This window comes from Copadichromis virginalis, linkage group LG20 (assembly GCF_057382275.1).
Source record: "Copadichromis virginalis isolate Kocher_CV1m ecotype Utaka linkage group LG20, C_Virginalis_male_GT1.1, whole genome shotgun sequence".
NCBI classification, from domain to species: Eukaryota; Metazoa; Chordata; class Actinopteri; order Cichliformes; family Cichlidae; genus Copadichromis; species Copadichromis virginalis.
Window position 1 is genome coordinate 21061687 of NC_140637.1, and position 14888 is coordinate 21076574.

The window sequence follows — 14888 nt, forward strand, 5'->3', positions numbered from 1 at the left end:
CTGATTTCTTTTGCAATACACGCAGCATGTTCCACAGCTCGTTTTGCCACACTTTATCTTTACAGATGCTTCTGTTCTCAACTCGTCTGAACATCTTGCGCAAGATGTGGGACGCTGATAACTTTTGAGCTGCTGCTTGTGTCCTAGAAGTTCACATAAAGGATTATCTGCTAGATAACCTACAGATTATTGTGGGATTAAACAACATGCAAAGCTGGATCTTGTATTTTATATTAATCTAGACATTTTGTTAGTCTGCATCTGCAGTATTATATCCAGAAAATTACGTGTTTAACATGAGCAGCCATATTTCTTCCACTAAGAAATGGTTAAACACTCCCTCACTGGATGGATCGCTTTTGCCTATCAGGCTTCCTGCAGCACATTCCTGGCAATTTTTGGACTCGACGTACTCCTGCATGTGACATCAGCAACTAAACCGAGCTATTTGTGTTTGTGTCATTGCTAAATAAGATTCACCCGCATCCATTTTGAGCTCTCTGCTGTACATATACTTGATCCGGAATGACAAGGAGCGGTGATCAATGAGTTCTCCTATTTTGTCTTTACTCTGCGGCCTCTGTGATCCATGCGTGTCTTGTGCGTACAAGAAATGGAAAGCTCCACCTCGGTGTCTAAAATGGCAGCGGGGGTTGCGGTGCAGATGCAGCTCCTTCCGGCAGAGATGCAGCAAAAGACCCTCCTACTCCTCATATGTCGTCATCGGGTCTCAACCAGTCAAATTATAGGCGAGAAAATATATGAGAGAAAACAAGCCCAACCAACCAGCCAGCGCGGCCGGTGCGAGCCGGCTCACGCTTCTTAAGGGGTTTAGATTTACACATTATTGTCTATTTTGTTTTTTCTTCATTAACCCGGTGGGTAAGTAAAGGAGATGAGGGGACTCCTGCCGTTTTACCGGGGTTTGTACACCCTGAGTAACCGCCAAGCCAGTCGTAAAGCTGGGATTGTCGGTTCTCGGTGCGGGCTTTGCGGAACTCAGTCTAATAGCAAGGTACGGTTCGAGCTGTTGCTGTTGCTGTTGCTTCGGGCTCTGGCAAACAACATGTCGTTGACACTGATAACAAGGCGGTACTTTGTTTGTTGTTCTCTCTCATTGTTTTTTTTGTTACAATGTATCGTATCGACGTGGCGTGCGGGGTTGCTCGCAACTTTCTCAGCTGTGGATGCGCTCAGGGATGAAACAACAGAGGCGCTGACATCAGGGGCAGCAGCAGATGTAGCTCGCTGTATTTTTGCCCCCCCTCCCACCATGAGAAAAACAACCACTGATACACTGTGTTCTTTCTTTGTTTTAATTAGTCCCAGCTCCAGGGGGGGAAAGAATTTTGAGGTTTGGGATACTGTAAGATTGATTGTAATATGCTAACAGGCCTGTGTACTGCTGTGTCACCATAGCAGTTCTCACTATAGATTCCTGTCTCCCATGTTGACGTCAAATAGAAACCAGTTGTTATCATTCTTACACGATGATAATGATGATTGCCTACAAAGAATTTAAGTTATGTAAAATAATAAATGATCAGTGTCATTGGAAATGTCATACTGTGCAGAGTAATAGATTATCCTTTTTAAGACATCATTCAAACCCATTGGTTATTCAGTGAACCGTTATTCTACTTAATTTGCCTGCTATTAATCACTCATGTTGTTTCCCCGCTTTAAAAAAAGTTCTTATTTGTTTGGCTGATCAGTGTGTGTCTGTCCTTCCCTTCTGCAGCCACAGCCAAGGTTTGGGCTGTTGTTCGACATTGATGGCGTGCTTGTCAGAGGGAGGATGCCAATCCCTGCGGCAACAAAAGCATTTGAGAAGTTGGTCGACTCTCAGGGACAGTTTGTGGTGCCAGTCGTTTTTGTCACAAATGCAGGGAATTGCCTCAGACAAACAAAAGCGGACCAGCTCTCTCACATACTGGGAGTGCCTGTGAGTTTTAAATTCCTGTGCAAGTTTTAATGGTGTTAAGGGTGTATCCTCTGCTCTTTGGTGTATGCATGCAGTGCATTCAAAACTGTTTCAGTTTCCCCTTATTTAAGAAATAATAATTTGCTAGGAAAATAAGAAATTTTATTGAAAGATGCACAATGTACAAACTCTGTACAAACACACATGTTTGTACAGAGTTTGTACAATTCTAACAAGCTTTAAAGTCAATATTTGCTATCGCCACCTTTGTTTGTTTGTTTGTTTGTTTGTTTGTTTGTTTTTTCAACATAGGCTGAAGACTGAAAATTGTCCATTTGCTAACCTGTAGATATAAAACACTAGTTCATCTCTTGAGTTCGGCCCCTTTTTTTTAAATGCTTGAATGAATGACAACAACAATTATTATTTTGGAAATGTTCAGGTAAAAGGACTGGACTGAAAATGAGTAAAAACGAAGTCAGTGTTCAAGAAAATCTGGCTCTTTGGAAGCAAAATGTAAAGAAATGGGTGGTGGCTTGAGACTTGTGCACAGTACTGAAACTGAAGTTGTTACGTTTTATCTCTGATTATTTTTGGATAATTTGGTCTCACCTGACTCCTTTGCTATTAACCTCACTACAACTGTGCTATTTTCAGATCACACAAGACCAAGTTATCATGTCCCATAGTCCCCTGAGGATGTTTAAGAAGTTCCATGACAAGTGTGTCTTGGTGTCAGGACAAGGACCTGTCCTGGAAATTGCTAAAAAGTATCCTAGAAATCTGCTTTGTTTAAATTTACAATATAATTTATATATTTACATTTAAACTTGAGTATTACTTCTTCATTTCTCCTTAACATTCTGTCTTTAGTGTGGGCTTTAAGAATGTAATCAGTATTGATATGCTTAGAGAATCGTACCCATTGCTGGACATGGTGGATCACAACAGGAGACCAAAATTGCCGGTGAGATTTTACAATCTGGTGCACAAACATGATGTTGGAGATATGTATAATATAATGTCATAACTTTAATTTCCCTTCTTTAAATGTAGTCCAATCCTGTTGTCAGCCTTCCGAAAATTGAAGGTAAAAACAGTTGGCTCTTCTCAAATTAAACGTTTATCTTTTGTCATTGACATGGTACACTTACTAACATCTGCTTTGATAGTTTTGAAATTCTTGCAATTTTGATGAACGCTGTTCTAATCTTTGAATTCCACAAACAGCTGTGGTTTTGTTCGGCGAGCCGATCCGATGGGAAACCAACCTGCAGCTGATAGTTGACGTTCTGTTGACCAATGGTAACCTCGGTAGTAGTCACCAAACCCAAAACACTCCTCAACTTCACCTGCTGGCCTGCAACATGGACCTCATGTGGATGGCTGAGGCACATTCTCCTCGGTAAACGTTACAAAAATCTGTCTTTTTATATAAAATGTTTTTAAAAAAATTGTACTTAAGAAACTAAAACAGTCTTTCAAGTAATCAAATCAGTGTACTGACATATCTGTCTTTCACCGTCTCATTTTGTTCCAGGTTTGGCCATGGAACATTTCTTGTGTGCCTAGAGAACATCTACAAGAAGATAACCGGCAAAGATCTGAAGTATGAGGCTCTTATGGGAAAACCCAGTGAGCTGACTTACCATTTTGCAGAGTACCTCATCAGAAGCCAGGCCATGCAGAGGCAGTGGGAACTTCCCGTTACTTCCCTATATGCTATAGGGTGAGACACCAGCTTTTAACTCTGTTTTGCCTTTATACTTAACATAAGACCAGAACTCACTTATCATGATGTCTGATAGACAGATAGGCTATCAAAAGAAGATTTTACTGAAACGTTGCTCAATAATTTGATGAGAAAACTGTTCGCTTTTAAATGCTTACGTGTGTTAGTTAGCATGTCATTCTGTCGTGCTTTAATTTGGGGACTTGCATGTTTCACTTCAGCTTTTTTTTTAAGCTGATTGTTTGTTCTAATTCATGTGACTTGCACTCAGCACCAGGAAAAAACCACACACATTTCAACATGTACTGATATATAGGTCAACTTCATGCATGCTGCCTGGGGCACAGAGTAATACCCTTTTCTTCTGCATTTTTAGGGATAACCTCATGACTGACATCTATGGAGCCAATCTGTACAACCGCTACCTGGAGGAGAGAGTTGCGAGAAAAAACCCCAAAGCTGTTGCTAAGATGGTGTCTGCCACTGGGTCCACCACAGCGGTGCCCAGGGAGGAAGAGATTGACAGCCTGTGGGAAAGCGAGCTCGCTCTGCCCTCTGCTACTTCCTGTAAGTCTGTCCTAGTCTGTACAGGGGTGTATAACCCCAACGCAGAGGTGCCGTCTGATGCAAATCACTGCATCAAGGAGACTGTGTTCCACGGGCACCGGGACTTCATATTTGACCCTGGTCTCGTGGAGCCAGGCCATATCGTGCAGGATGTGGCAGAAGCTGTTGATCTCATCTTTGAGCAAGAAAAGTTTGTGCCTCAGTAGTATTTTGAGCCAACAGGCTTCGTGTGGTCATGGAGATCCAAGCAGGGGGAAAGGGAGGGAAAGCGAGCATTAAACTGGTAGTACCACTTCATGTTCAGACCTCTAGAAGCCTAACACTGTGGACTTTGTTTAAAAACCTGACAGGGCATTGACATAATATAGGTCATCTAAAATTTTAACAATAAAGGAGATTTCAGAGGGGAAAAAAGATTAAATAACTGTTGTTTTTTCTGATAGTCATTACCTGTTTCTTTTTTTTTTTCCAATAAGGAAATGTGTAAGAACTGCCTTATTTGACCTTATTAAGTATCTTTGTTAGATAAAACTACTGTTCTAGATTGTTACAAACCCTGAAGCCATCCTATATTTATTTACAAGCTAATGACAGTGTTTTTAAGAAGCATATTAACATTTAATCTTTATTCTTACGGTGACCTTTTGTTATTGCATTTTTAGCTATTTGTTTACCCATTTGTCATGGTAAATCTATGCATGAATATAAGAGTAATTCTTGTATCTTTAAAACAACTGTTCGATGTGCAATTTTTTTTCCTCTAATAGCACTGTCTTGACAGTTTCAGTTTCGACAGCCTTGACCAGTTTTTGCACAGATCAGCCTTTCATCTTTGTGTTACCATATCACCCTTTCATAACATGGTTGTTATAATTTAGAAGGTCATTCTTAGTATAACTGACAGACCACTTGTAAGACAAATTTATACGTGTATACTGTATGTAAATACTGCTCAGAAAACTAGGAGAACAGTTTTTAACTTTGCTTTTTGGTGTAATTTTGAATCTAGCACACGAGGGGGTTGATTTCGGTTTTCAATGAGTCATTTAATTTTACTCTCAAGATGTTACGCAGTGTCTGTTAGTATATGTGTGTATGTTTCAACTTGAATATTTAAAGAGCCGATATGTGTTTTTCTAGCGTTCGCTTAATTTTTTGAGCAGACCGATAAATGTGTTAGGGTCAGAGTAAGGTTAGGGTAACTGTAATGAACAACTTTCGCACAACAAGTCAGAAAATGTTCTGGTGCATTTAAAAATGTCAAATGTTTAAAGGGTTCTCTGATTAAAAGAAAACAAAGAAACAAAATGTGTCTCCCCAAGGAATTCTTGTTTGCTGAATCATGAAAGATTTTGCCCTTGTTTTGTTGGAGAAGCTAAAAGCTGAAATGCATTGGTTTGGACTTGGACCTACATGCGGTGGTCAAAGGAGCAAAGGGTTCAAATGATTTGTAAATTGCACAACTGGGTGACAATGACTAAAGAAGCTGAAATACTGAAAGGTATAGTATATTCCACTAAAACATGACTGCAAAGAAAGTTCAGATGACTTAAAAAAAACAACCAAAACTGACTTTTGATGCATCATCTACAAAATAACCAAAATGTTCAGAGTTTAATCCTTCAGGACTTAAAGGACAATTAAGGGTCTGTTATAGTTTAAGGTGCGAAAACATGAATAAAGGAGTGAAAAGTCAAGGACAAGACACTTACCAGCAGAGGATTTTTATTTTTTAAAGGAAAAATGATTTAGGCAAGCAAGCCAATGGCTACTATTATGTGCATTTTATTTCAAAAAGCCAGGATATTTTAGGGTTCCCTTTAATCTTTAAGAGTAACTCTAGTGGACTAAGATCACTCAGGTAGCCTTTATCTTTATATTGTGCTTCTTGTGCAACGCATCCAAAACTTGTGGCAGTAACTCCATGTTGAGAAGCGGCCTTTCTAGATCCTCCGTATGACCGAGAGACTCTGAGTCGACACTGACCTCTGATAGTCCAGTGTGCAGTCTCTTCCTGTGTTTGGGCTTCAGTGAACGTAAGGAGTCAGCCTCGAATCCTGAGTGTCTCTCATCTATATCCAGAGTGAAATTGGAATTTCTGGCCAGACTCAAGCTCCACAGAAGCAGAACAATGAGGCAGCATAGTGCTACTCCTATTATGATGTTGTATATCCCATTAGTGCAGTTTGCAACAGCGCAGTGAGAAAAGTAGTCGTCACTAAGTTCGGTGATGGCTTTGTTAGACACAGAGCTTGGACTGAAGCAAACGGGCTCCTTCAAAACAATAGCCCTGTTCTTCAGCAACCAGTTCCTCAGGTAGTGAATTTGACAATCGCAGTGGAAAGGGTTCTTGGACAGGGAAACCTTGTTCAGCCCAGTATATCTGTCAAACAGGCCTGGAGACACCGAGGTGAGCCGGTTGTTCTGCAAATGGAGCTCTGTGGTGTCGGAGGGCAGATTAGGCACCTCCACGAGGTTTAAAGCGCTGCAGTTAACTACCAGTCCAGCAGGCCCGAGGGTTGAACAGTGGCCAGGCTTAATGATACTGTGTGTTACCAGGACGTGGAAGAACACGAAGCTCAAACTGAAGATCATCCTATAGGATCAGAAAAAGATTGAAGTACAATAAAACTGCTTAATGTGAAAATGTCTCATGTAAAATGGTTTAGAAGATGCTATAGAGACCGAAATCTTAATGTGTATGAGTGAAATAATGTGTAAGGTGAATTCAATTGTTCATGGATAGCCTGAAGTTTTAGAAAAAAATATTAAGTCATTAAATATAGATATTAAATATAGATATATACCCATATATACCCATTCCATTAAATATAGATATATACAATTTACAAACCTTCCAGAGTGCCAGTCATCTTTAAATGTCATCATACTGCCACAGTCCTAGTCCAGTGCAAAATCTGAGCCCGAGAATATTTCAGAAATGCTCCCCATGTCAAGGTATCCCTGTTTTGTAACTGATGTGCTGCTAAGCTCACAATAATCACGCGCGTAATACAGAACGGCATCAGTTTGAGGATTCCACCAATGACAAACGGTTATAGCGCCTACGACATGAAGGAAATCCATCTGCTTAAAAGAGATAAGAGTTTATCTACTAAAATAGTGGCGGGGCCATCTGAAACTCTCCCGCAGAGTGTTTATTACTAGCGTCCACGGCGATGCTGAGGGCACGAGGGGCATTTTGCGGCAAATTACAGCTCTGAGCATGAAAAGCTTTGTGAGGATTAGAATGCACATAAGAAATTTTTTGGAAACCTAACACTGTTTGAGCTCGAGGGCAAGGAGAAAACGCTTCTTAATGGAAATGTTGAGCTACAAAGCAGAATGGACAGTGAGAGTGTCACATTCAGATTTACAAAACTGGTTTAAAGCTGAAAGGTAAGTGTAGGCACAACCATTTTCACAGGCTGATCTTTGTGAGAACTGTGTATACTTTTCACCCATAGGTGGTGTCATGGCACAGATTTTCAGATCTCATGTCATTTTTATTCATGTCCTCTAGTGGAAACACCGAAACACTAGTGGAAAGTGGGAGATATGAGAGGCTAAGGATAAGACCCTAATGTGAAATGCCCGGCCCGAAAAAAGGGGGAAGACAGATTGATTTGTATTAACCATGGAGTCACAACAAACGACACACGTATACCATAAGTCATATATTTGTTTATTTTGTGTTCAACATTGTCACAGTTGAAGTTTTACAATAACTGGGGTCTTACTGACTCACTATTCACTGTACAAACAGAATGCACATATAAATGAGGCCATTCCTCTCTCCTCCTTTTTTTATAATGTGTCTCACGCCAGACTGAACAGCTTGCAGCAGGATGTGTGTCATCTGTCTGTGTGTACGCTGGGCTGTACGTATGAAAAGAGAGCTGGATGTAAATGGCAGGAAACTTCCTAACAGTCTGTTTTTGATTTCTACAGCAAATGTCAGTTCACCACTGCTGGAGGCAGAGACAGTCGATATGTTCATATATCACCCCTCACATCCATCCATGAGGTGATGTATATACATCCTGATCTTAACTTGAGAATAGAGTACTGATCCTATACACATTATGTACATCTCCTTTAAGCCCCAGTCTTGGTCCCTTAACAGCGTCATAAAGATAAACCCTCTAAGCCAAGCAGCTCATCTGTTTGCACATCAAAATCCCGTATTTACACGATGAAAGCCCTCAGCTAAGGAAGTGCAATGTTCTTCATGTTTATAATTTACACAATGGCTTTGTTGATGAAATGCATGCTGAGCTTTAGTAACTACCAGGCTAACATGGAACAACAAGAACACATCAACATCTGAAAATTCCAACCTAATCAAAACCAAAGGAGAAGTCAAAATTCATAGGCCAACTTTTTTTTGAATCCCCCCCCATTAGCTCACAGTGAATAGGACACATGATGCATCAGATCCATGCAGTGCATTGCCGGGGTACTTTCTCGCAAAGAATGACTGTAGACATTTGAAGAACTACAACACACACCAAAAAAATAAACCGATTAAACAGTTTCAAATCATCCCAAGATATCAGAGTTATAGCAAAGATATGATATCAGTGGAGCGACACATTCAGCTGATCATTAATGTCCAGTATGTGATATGTCCGTCTTAAGTCACATGAGTACAAACGTGTGAGTGTAAGCCTGACTTATGGCGATGGTTTTTCTTCGTGAATGTTAAAATACATTTACAACCTGAATATCGGGACAAACAGTTTACTGTCACTAATTTACACACTAGAATAGACTTTTATTTGTAGAATGTAGAAAGTTATTCTTTACATATACCCAGTTTGTTTCTTCAGTTTGCATTTTTGTATATTGTAACTGCATTTCCTGAAAACAATGAAAGTGTTCTTTCAAATGTGCTTATCCAGCAAAATATTTCTGTTCAGCCCAAGGAGAAGTATATTCCCTTTTATTAAAATATATACACACATTCTTCTTTCCACTGTGAACTGTGTAAGTATTATATATATATATATATTTTTTTAATATATTTTTCCTTATTTTGAATGAAAAAAAAAAAAAAAAAAGATTTTTCTTTTTTCACCTGAATCTTGTCCTGACGACAAGATAAGAGACCTCCACTTTCAGTACAAGTCTGCATTTTCTGAACATGATTGCACTTAACTTGCTATGGTAACACTGACTTGTTATACAATGTGCAGAGGATAGCCTCACATCAACAACATTACATGCAAAATTATCACTTACTTGACATTCCACTGAACTCCAAGTCTGTACCTCTAATGAGACCGTGAGGACAGCCAGACATTAATTTACTGAGAAAAGACTCTTGACAGGGGTCAAAAAAACCAAAATAAATAAATAATGACGCGACACGAAAAATGCACAGATAGGAGGGACACCTTGCTTGTTCTTAATGTACAAAATCAGTACAAAGATATTGCACATATAATAGAAAAAAAGATGAAAAAATACTTCACTATGTAAGAACTGATTTTATTCACTCACCGAATCCTGGTGAATAAAAAAATATTCTAAACAAGGCAAAAAGAAGAGCTAAGAAATGTTTCTGATTTTGAGAGTCAAGGAGGCAGATGTTGCACATGTTAAAGGCAACAGACTTAACATGTCCAGCACTTTGCTTTTGTAACAGAAACAGAGCCACGTAGCATTGGAAATGCCTTTTTCGCTGTTATTCTTCACTACGTTACGTCTTATGCAGCCACAATATTGGAAGGAAGCAGAGCTAACGAGCGACCTACTTTATCGGCTCCTAAAGTTGACAAGTGGAGTCTGCTTTGAAGCTTCAGCTGTGACTCCACAGCATTTTGAGGCCCATATGCAACAGCTGCCATCCAGAGACTCTTTCTAATCCATTTGGAAAGGCAAAATTTCCAGAATAGATTAACAGCCGGACTAAATGGGAGTTCACTCCTTTCAGATCTACATCCTGTTACCATAGAGTCAGTATAATACTGATAAAGTTCATTTTTGCTGATAATAATTGCAAGTATAATCTTACAAATTACTTTACACACAATATACTGTACATGAAGTCTTGACTAAATAGATTATGCAGTAATAATTGGCACATTTATTTATGAGAGCTAGGAGACAACACATATAGCTGTCATCTACAGTAAATACAGCACTAGAACTACTATGACTGACTCAGTCAAGTTCTTCACCTGTCCTTTGATTTAATTTAGTGTGAAATGATTACATCTAGGTTTTTCACTACATATGAGCTCTACAGGAGGCAACAACAAATAGCATTCAGATGATGTTGGGATCCGCAAAACCAAAGATTTGAAAAACTGACTTCCTAAAGGCTGAGCACGACAAGTGATGTCATTGCGACAGAGAAAACAGTCAGCTGAGTTTTCGTCTCAGGCCATCTTTTCCCCGTGGTTACGTGAAGGTAAGACAGGTTATTGAGGGAATGGAGTAGCAGGGAGAAGCTTGGTGAGAAAGCCTATTTTCTCCTCAGCTGTCACGGCCGGATGGTGTTTGTGGAAAACAAAGAGCATCTTCCTGTGCAGAACCCCACCCATACCCAGTACACCCAAAACCCCGATGGGACCAAAGTCCCTGATCAGGCAAGCTAGTAAAGGCCCTTAGTGGAAGATTTGAGTCCAATATCCATCCTGCATATATTTATTGGACCTGGAAGTGAAAAAAGGTGGCTGCATGTGATTGGTTTCCATCACAGCAGCAGAAACACAGTGGACAGGCCATAGAGTTATGCTGTCAGTCCCTTTGGTGTAAGCAAATGTCCCTTCTTCAATAAGTTCCCTCCTTGCTTCTCCTCTCTGAGTTAGGAGCATCACACTACGGTGCTGATGCCACTGTGTTTGGGTTTGGGTCCGCCAGGCGCCGAACCCACTTGCTGACTGTGGTGGTGAGAGTGCTGCGAGTGCGAGGTGTGGTGGGAATGCTGGCTGTAATGGCCGTGCTGCGAATGGCCGTGTTGGTGTGCGTGTGAGGAGTAGGCTGGGTGCTGGTGGTACTGCGTGTGAGGTGGGGGGTGGTAGTGGTGGTGGTGGTGGTAAGGCGGGGGATTCTGCGTGCAGTACTGGGGATGGTGGCCGTGGTGTTGGGTCTGCACTGCGTGCACCACCTGCGCCGTGTGATGGAGGTTGGTCGGGTGGGGCTTGTGCGATATGAGAGTGGGGTGACCAGGTTGGGGGAAAGGAGGGTGGCTCTGAGACGGCGGTTTCCCTCGCTTGCTGCCAAAGAGCGACCCGAGGATGGAAGTCGATGCTGAGTTAGGGATGGATGGATGGCCGCGGGGCACGCTCTCGTGAGGCGTGTTGGCTCTCCTTCGTGTGTGTGGACTGCTAATGATGGACCCCTGCAGGAGGGAAAAAAACAAGGTAACAGTGCGTCTGTGAGACACTGCGCTACTGCAGAACACCTACACTAAATTATAGCTACAAGGCACCAGCAGGATGAATTCACAGTTTTCTTTTTTTCAGATAAACAAGTAGCAAAATGTTATAGGACATGCAAATGAGAAACCAAAAATGTTTTCATGAGAGGCAGCACCAACACTAGGAAAATTTTAGCTTGGGAAAAAGACCTCACGATGAAGGGAGCTTAAATCCAAAAAAAGGTTTTGCTGTAAGGGAACTAACTGCCTTGACATACAGTAAATCTGCAACAAGAGAAATTAAATAAATACTGTTAGAAATATAGATCATTACATTAAGGAAGTTAAGAAAAAAAAACTTCTTCACTGTAGTCAATGTGCCAACCCCTCTAAGAGTCACACATGCAACGTGTTATAATCAAATGAGGCATAGTTTCCACATGCAGAGGGTGGGGCAGGCAAACTCGTCATCCACACAGTAGCATTCATCTAGAAGACAGAAGGCAGGAGGAACTAGGCGCTCATGTGCAGACTTCTCAACACGCCTGGACACTTTTCCCCATGTTTTGGGTCCAACATTACTCGATATCCAGGTGTGACTCTCCTAAAAAAAGGCTTTTCCTTTGGCACATGCTTCATCTAAGACTGGAGAAAGACCACAAGATGCCTTTGAAAGCAGAATGAAATTTACAGCGTCCAAGACTACAACTGGACACATGAACTAATGGACACATGAAATGAGTGAAATATGAATGAATGAAATCCACATCCACATCTAAGTCCATGTGAAACCCATTGCTAGACCCCTGGCTAGGAAGGCTACATTCCTCCCTGAAACTTACATCATTTAAGAGAGGTTGTGGATAAGAGAAAAACAGAAAGACCCAGACAGGGAGAGAGGCTGGAGAGGGTGTACAGTTTCCTAGTGTCTTTCAGAGCTACGACCCTGCCAAAGAGAAGAACCAAATGAAAACCGCTTGGATGTGATTGAATGAAAGACAGAGACAGGCGACAAGGGGAGGGTTCAGAGGAGGCATTAGTAGAGTCATGCTTGTTTGAAGGTAAAGTGTATATTGGTCATATAACATGACCAAATCAGGGAAATTCTCTGGCTTCCAAAAAAAGGGGCAGGATCAGAGGCAGGCAACCCACGCATGCACACTAACTGAGGCAAGCAGGTTATAAGGCATCCCAGGAAGAAAAATAAATGATCCAAACAAATGGACTGAGTCTATGAAGCAAAGAAGGTGTAAGACCAAAAATAAAGTTGAGTGTTTCACAGTGCACATCATCACATAGAGAATAGCTTGGATACCAGCTGCTTCCAACTTACTTCCACATTGCTGTCTAGTGATCCTGCACTGCTGCGACGCCCACGCTTGCCTGCCCGAGACATGCAATACCAGAGATTAGAGATCGACAGCACTTCTGGATCGACTACACACGTTTAGGCCGCCCACCAGTCCCATAGGGGGCAGTGCAGTGGATTGTGACTGTGAGTAAGATCCAAATATGGGCAGGTAGGGGGGAGGGCATTCAGGTCTGAGAAGGTGGTGGTTGACAGGTGGTACTGTGGTTTTCTTTATGGGGAAGGCACATCTTCACTCAGGTTCAAATTTCAGCTATTTTGTTCTTAAATCGCAATACGGAGGCTGAGTCAAGCAATACCTAAAGATGTTTGAATGTATTATCATAAATCTCAATAAATACAGACTCCATGACCATCGAGTCTTGACAGAACAAGGAAAAAAGTCCACAGTCAAGTTTTACCAAAACACAGCCGCTATTTCTAAAAACCTCAAGCAGGACTGTTGCTTCACCAGAATTTTCCCAGATTTTATTATTTTTTTTATCGGTTTTTATTTTTCCTCCGAGAAATTCGACAACTTATTTTTAATGTTGTCGCAAGATGCAGATTTTCATCCAGGTCAGTGTCGGCAAGAAAGCCAGTCTCGGTGACAGTCGCAGAGGAGACATCAAAAGCAATACAGTGGTTGCTGCACATGGAATGTACAGGCATATAAAGGTCTGAAGGTGGACAGAGCACTTTTGCCATCGTTAGGCACACTCAGCCAATGATATATGACCAATAATTACACATAAACAGGAGAATACCTGATGTGTATGGGCAGAACACAGTAAATACACATGAAATGTCACATGGCAGGAAAGGAAAAAACAAAACAAAATAAAAAACACTTAACCAAAGTGACCCCACTAACATGCCACGTCCTGCACTGAAAAAACAAAGGAGACAGGAGGGCAGATGGACTTCTGCTACAGACTCCTTCACTGTCTGATCTATCATTTCCCATTCAGGTAGTGATCATAAGAACAAAGCATATCGTATTACCAACAAGTGAGGCAGACCCCCGACTGGATTTCATTTTCTTATCAAGTTAATCACCTGATAACTTCACAAAGCTGTTATCTGTAATGAATGAAATGTATTCTTGCTTCAGAGACACAGCAGCTGTGTTAAACACTGATATTCATGGGTATGACGTGATTCTTAACACCAAGACAGAAACTAAGTCTTCATCTCGTTGCTGCTTAAGAATGGTGTTGTTTATAAACATACAGATGAGGAAATGAGACATGATTGCTGATTAAAACGGAACAGATTGTAAGGAATGTCTTTGGATTAAACAAATGCAAAAGTGCTAAATAACAGGAAATAAAGTGATGATGAAAACACAAATGGGGGAAAAAAACTGCTCATAATAAATCATCCAAATGAACAGGGGTGACACCTGCCTGTCGGTTTCATCAATCAGTGAAAAGAAAAAAATCTGCATTGCTAAACCTCTTCTTAAACAGGTCCGTTTTCAGTCTTTGAGCTGTGGAAAGTTGAGGTCTCTCTAAAACAAAGTATGCTGAGTACAAAAGAGGCGCAACACTGACAGGAAACACCGTCCAGACCAAACCATCCAGTCATGGGGGAGGGGGGAGGGAGGGGGTGTTAGATTATGGATTTAAAGGGAAGAAGAAGGTATGGTGCTGTGAAACAACATTTTGCTATTTTTATCCCCTTGATATCATCATAAAGATGTGGATGACAGAAGGAGTGTACTTCTCCCAGCTAGTAAAAGCAAAGATGTTTTGGCTATACCTGCTTCAGAGAGATCTCTAAGGGAGCTGCTGAGGGCACTCCTCTTCAGGCCCTCACCCATGGCGTAGCTATCATCCAGACTGGCCCGGTTCATGTTCCCATTGCCTGCTTCCTTCTTCAGGCCAGAGCTCTGCGACATGCTGGGCCTCACTACCCCTTTCTGCTTCTCCAGCTCAGCTGTAAT

General features: G+C 41.2%; 3 protein-coding genes across 9 annotated transcripts in view; 1 reads left to right on the forward strand and 2 right to left on the reverse strand.

The window, feature by feature from the left end:
- The first annotated feature begins 744 nt into the window (after positions 1-744).
- Positions 745-5531, forward strand: LOC146684733 (haloacid dehalogenase-like hydrolase domain-containing 5). The gene is made up of 8 exons (XM_085444755.1): positions 745-1015; positions 1742-1945; positions 2582-2694; positions 2798-2891; positions 2981-3014; positions 3155-3329; positions 3465-3653; positions 4033-5531. The coding sequence occupies exons 1-8, from the start codon at positions 896-898 to the stop codon at positions 4427-4429; spliced, it is 1326 nt and encodes a 441-aa protein (XP_085300881.1). The 5' UTR covers positions 745-895; the 3' UTR covers positions 4430-5531.
- A 406-nt stretch (positions 5532-5937) lies between these two features.
- On the reverse strand, positions 5938-7227 carry gp9 (glycoprotein IX platelet). The gene is made up of 2 exons (XM_085444059.1): positions 7078-7227; positions 5938-6819 (listed from the first exon to the last, which is right to left on the reverse strand). Exons 1-2 carry the CDS (start codon positions 7110-7112, stop codon positions 6081-6083), a joined length of 774 nt encoding a protein of 257 aa, XP_085300185.1. The 5' UTR covers positions 7113-7227; the 3' UTR covers positions 5938-6080.
- A 660-nt stretch (positions 7228-7887) lies between these two features.
- iqsec1a (IQ motif and Sec7 domain ArfGEF 1a) overlaps positions 7888-14888 on the reverse strand; it is a 100475-nt gene continuing 93474 nt past the window's right edge. For 6 of the 7 annotated variants that reach the window (XM_085444400.1, XM_085444401.1, XM_085444403.1 and 3 more), the window contains 3 exons: positions 14705-14881; positions 12926-12975; positions 7888-11574 (listed from right to left, as the gene is read on the reverse strand). In XM_085444400.1, coding sequence (XP_085300526.1) covers positions 11047-11574; positions 12926-12975; positions 14705-14881 — 755 coding nt within the window. In that variant the 3' untranslated portion in view covers positions 7888-11046. The remainder of the gene's footprint in view (positions 11575-12925; positions 12976-14704; positions 14882-14888) is intronic. The other variant, XM_085444407.1, reaches the window with a different exon arrangement.

What these genes read in the sequence shown, in the direction of transcription:
- LOC146684733 (XM_085444755.1), top strand. Translation starts at nt 896, where the DNA reads ATGAGGGGACTCCTGCCGTTTTACCGGGGTTTGTACACCCTGAGTAAC. An exon ending in GAACTCAGTCTAATAGCAAG is followed by an intron (nt 1,016 to 1,741) that starts GTACGGTTCGAG and finishes TCCCTTCTGCAG; the next exon opens with CCACAGCCAAGGTTTGGGCT. An exon ending in CTCACATACTGGGAGTGCCT is followed by an intron (nt 1,946 to 2,581) that starts GTGAGTTTTAAA and finishes TGCTATTTTCAG; the next exon opens with ATCACACAAGACCAAGTTAT.
- gp9 (XM_085444059.1), bottom strand. Translation starts at nt 7,112, where the DNA reads ATGATGACATTTAAAGATGACTGGCACTCTGGAAG. An exon ending in GATGACTGGCACTCTGGAAG is followed by an intron (nt 6,820 to 7,077) that starts GTTTGTAAATTG and finishes CTGATCCTATAG; the next exon opens with GATGATCTTCAGTTTGAGCT.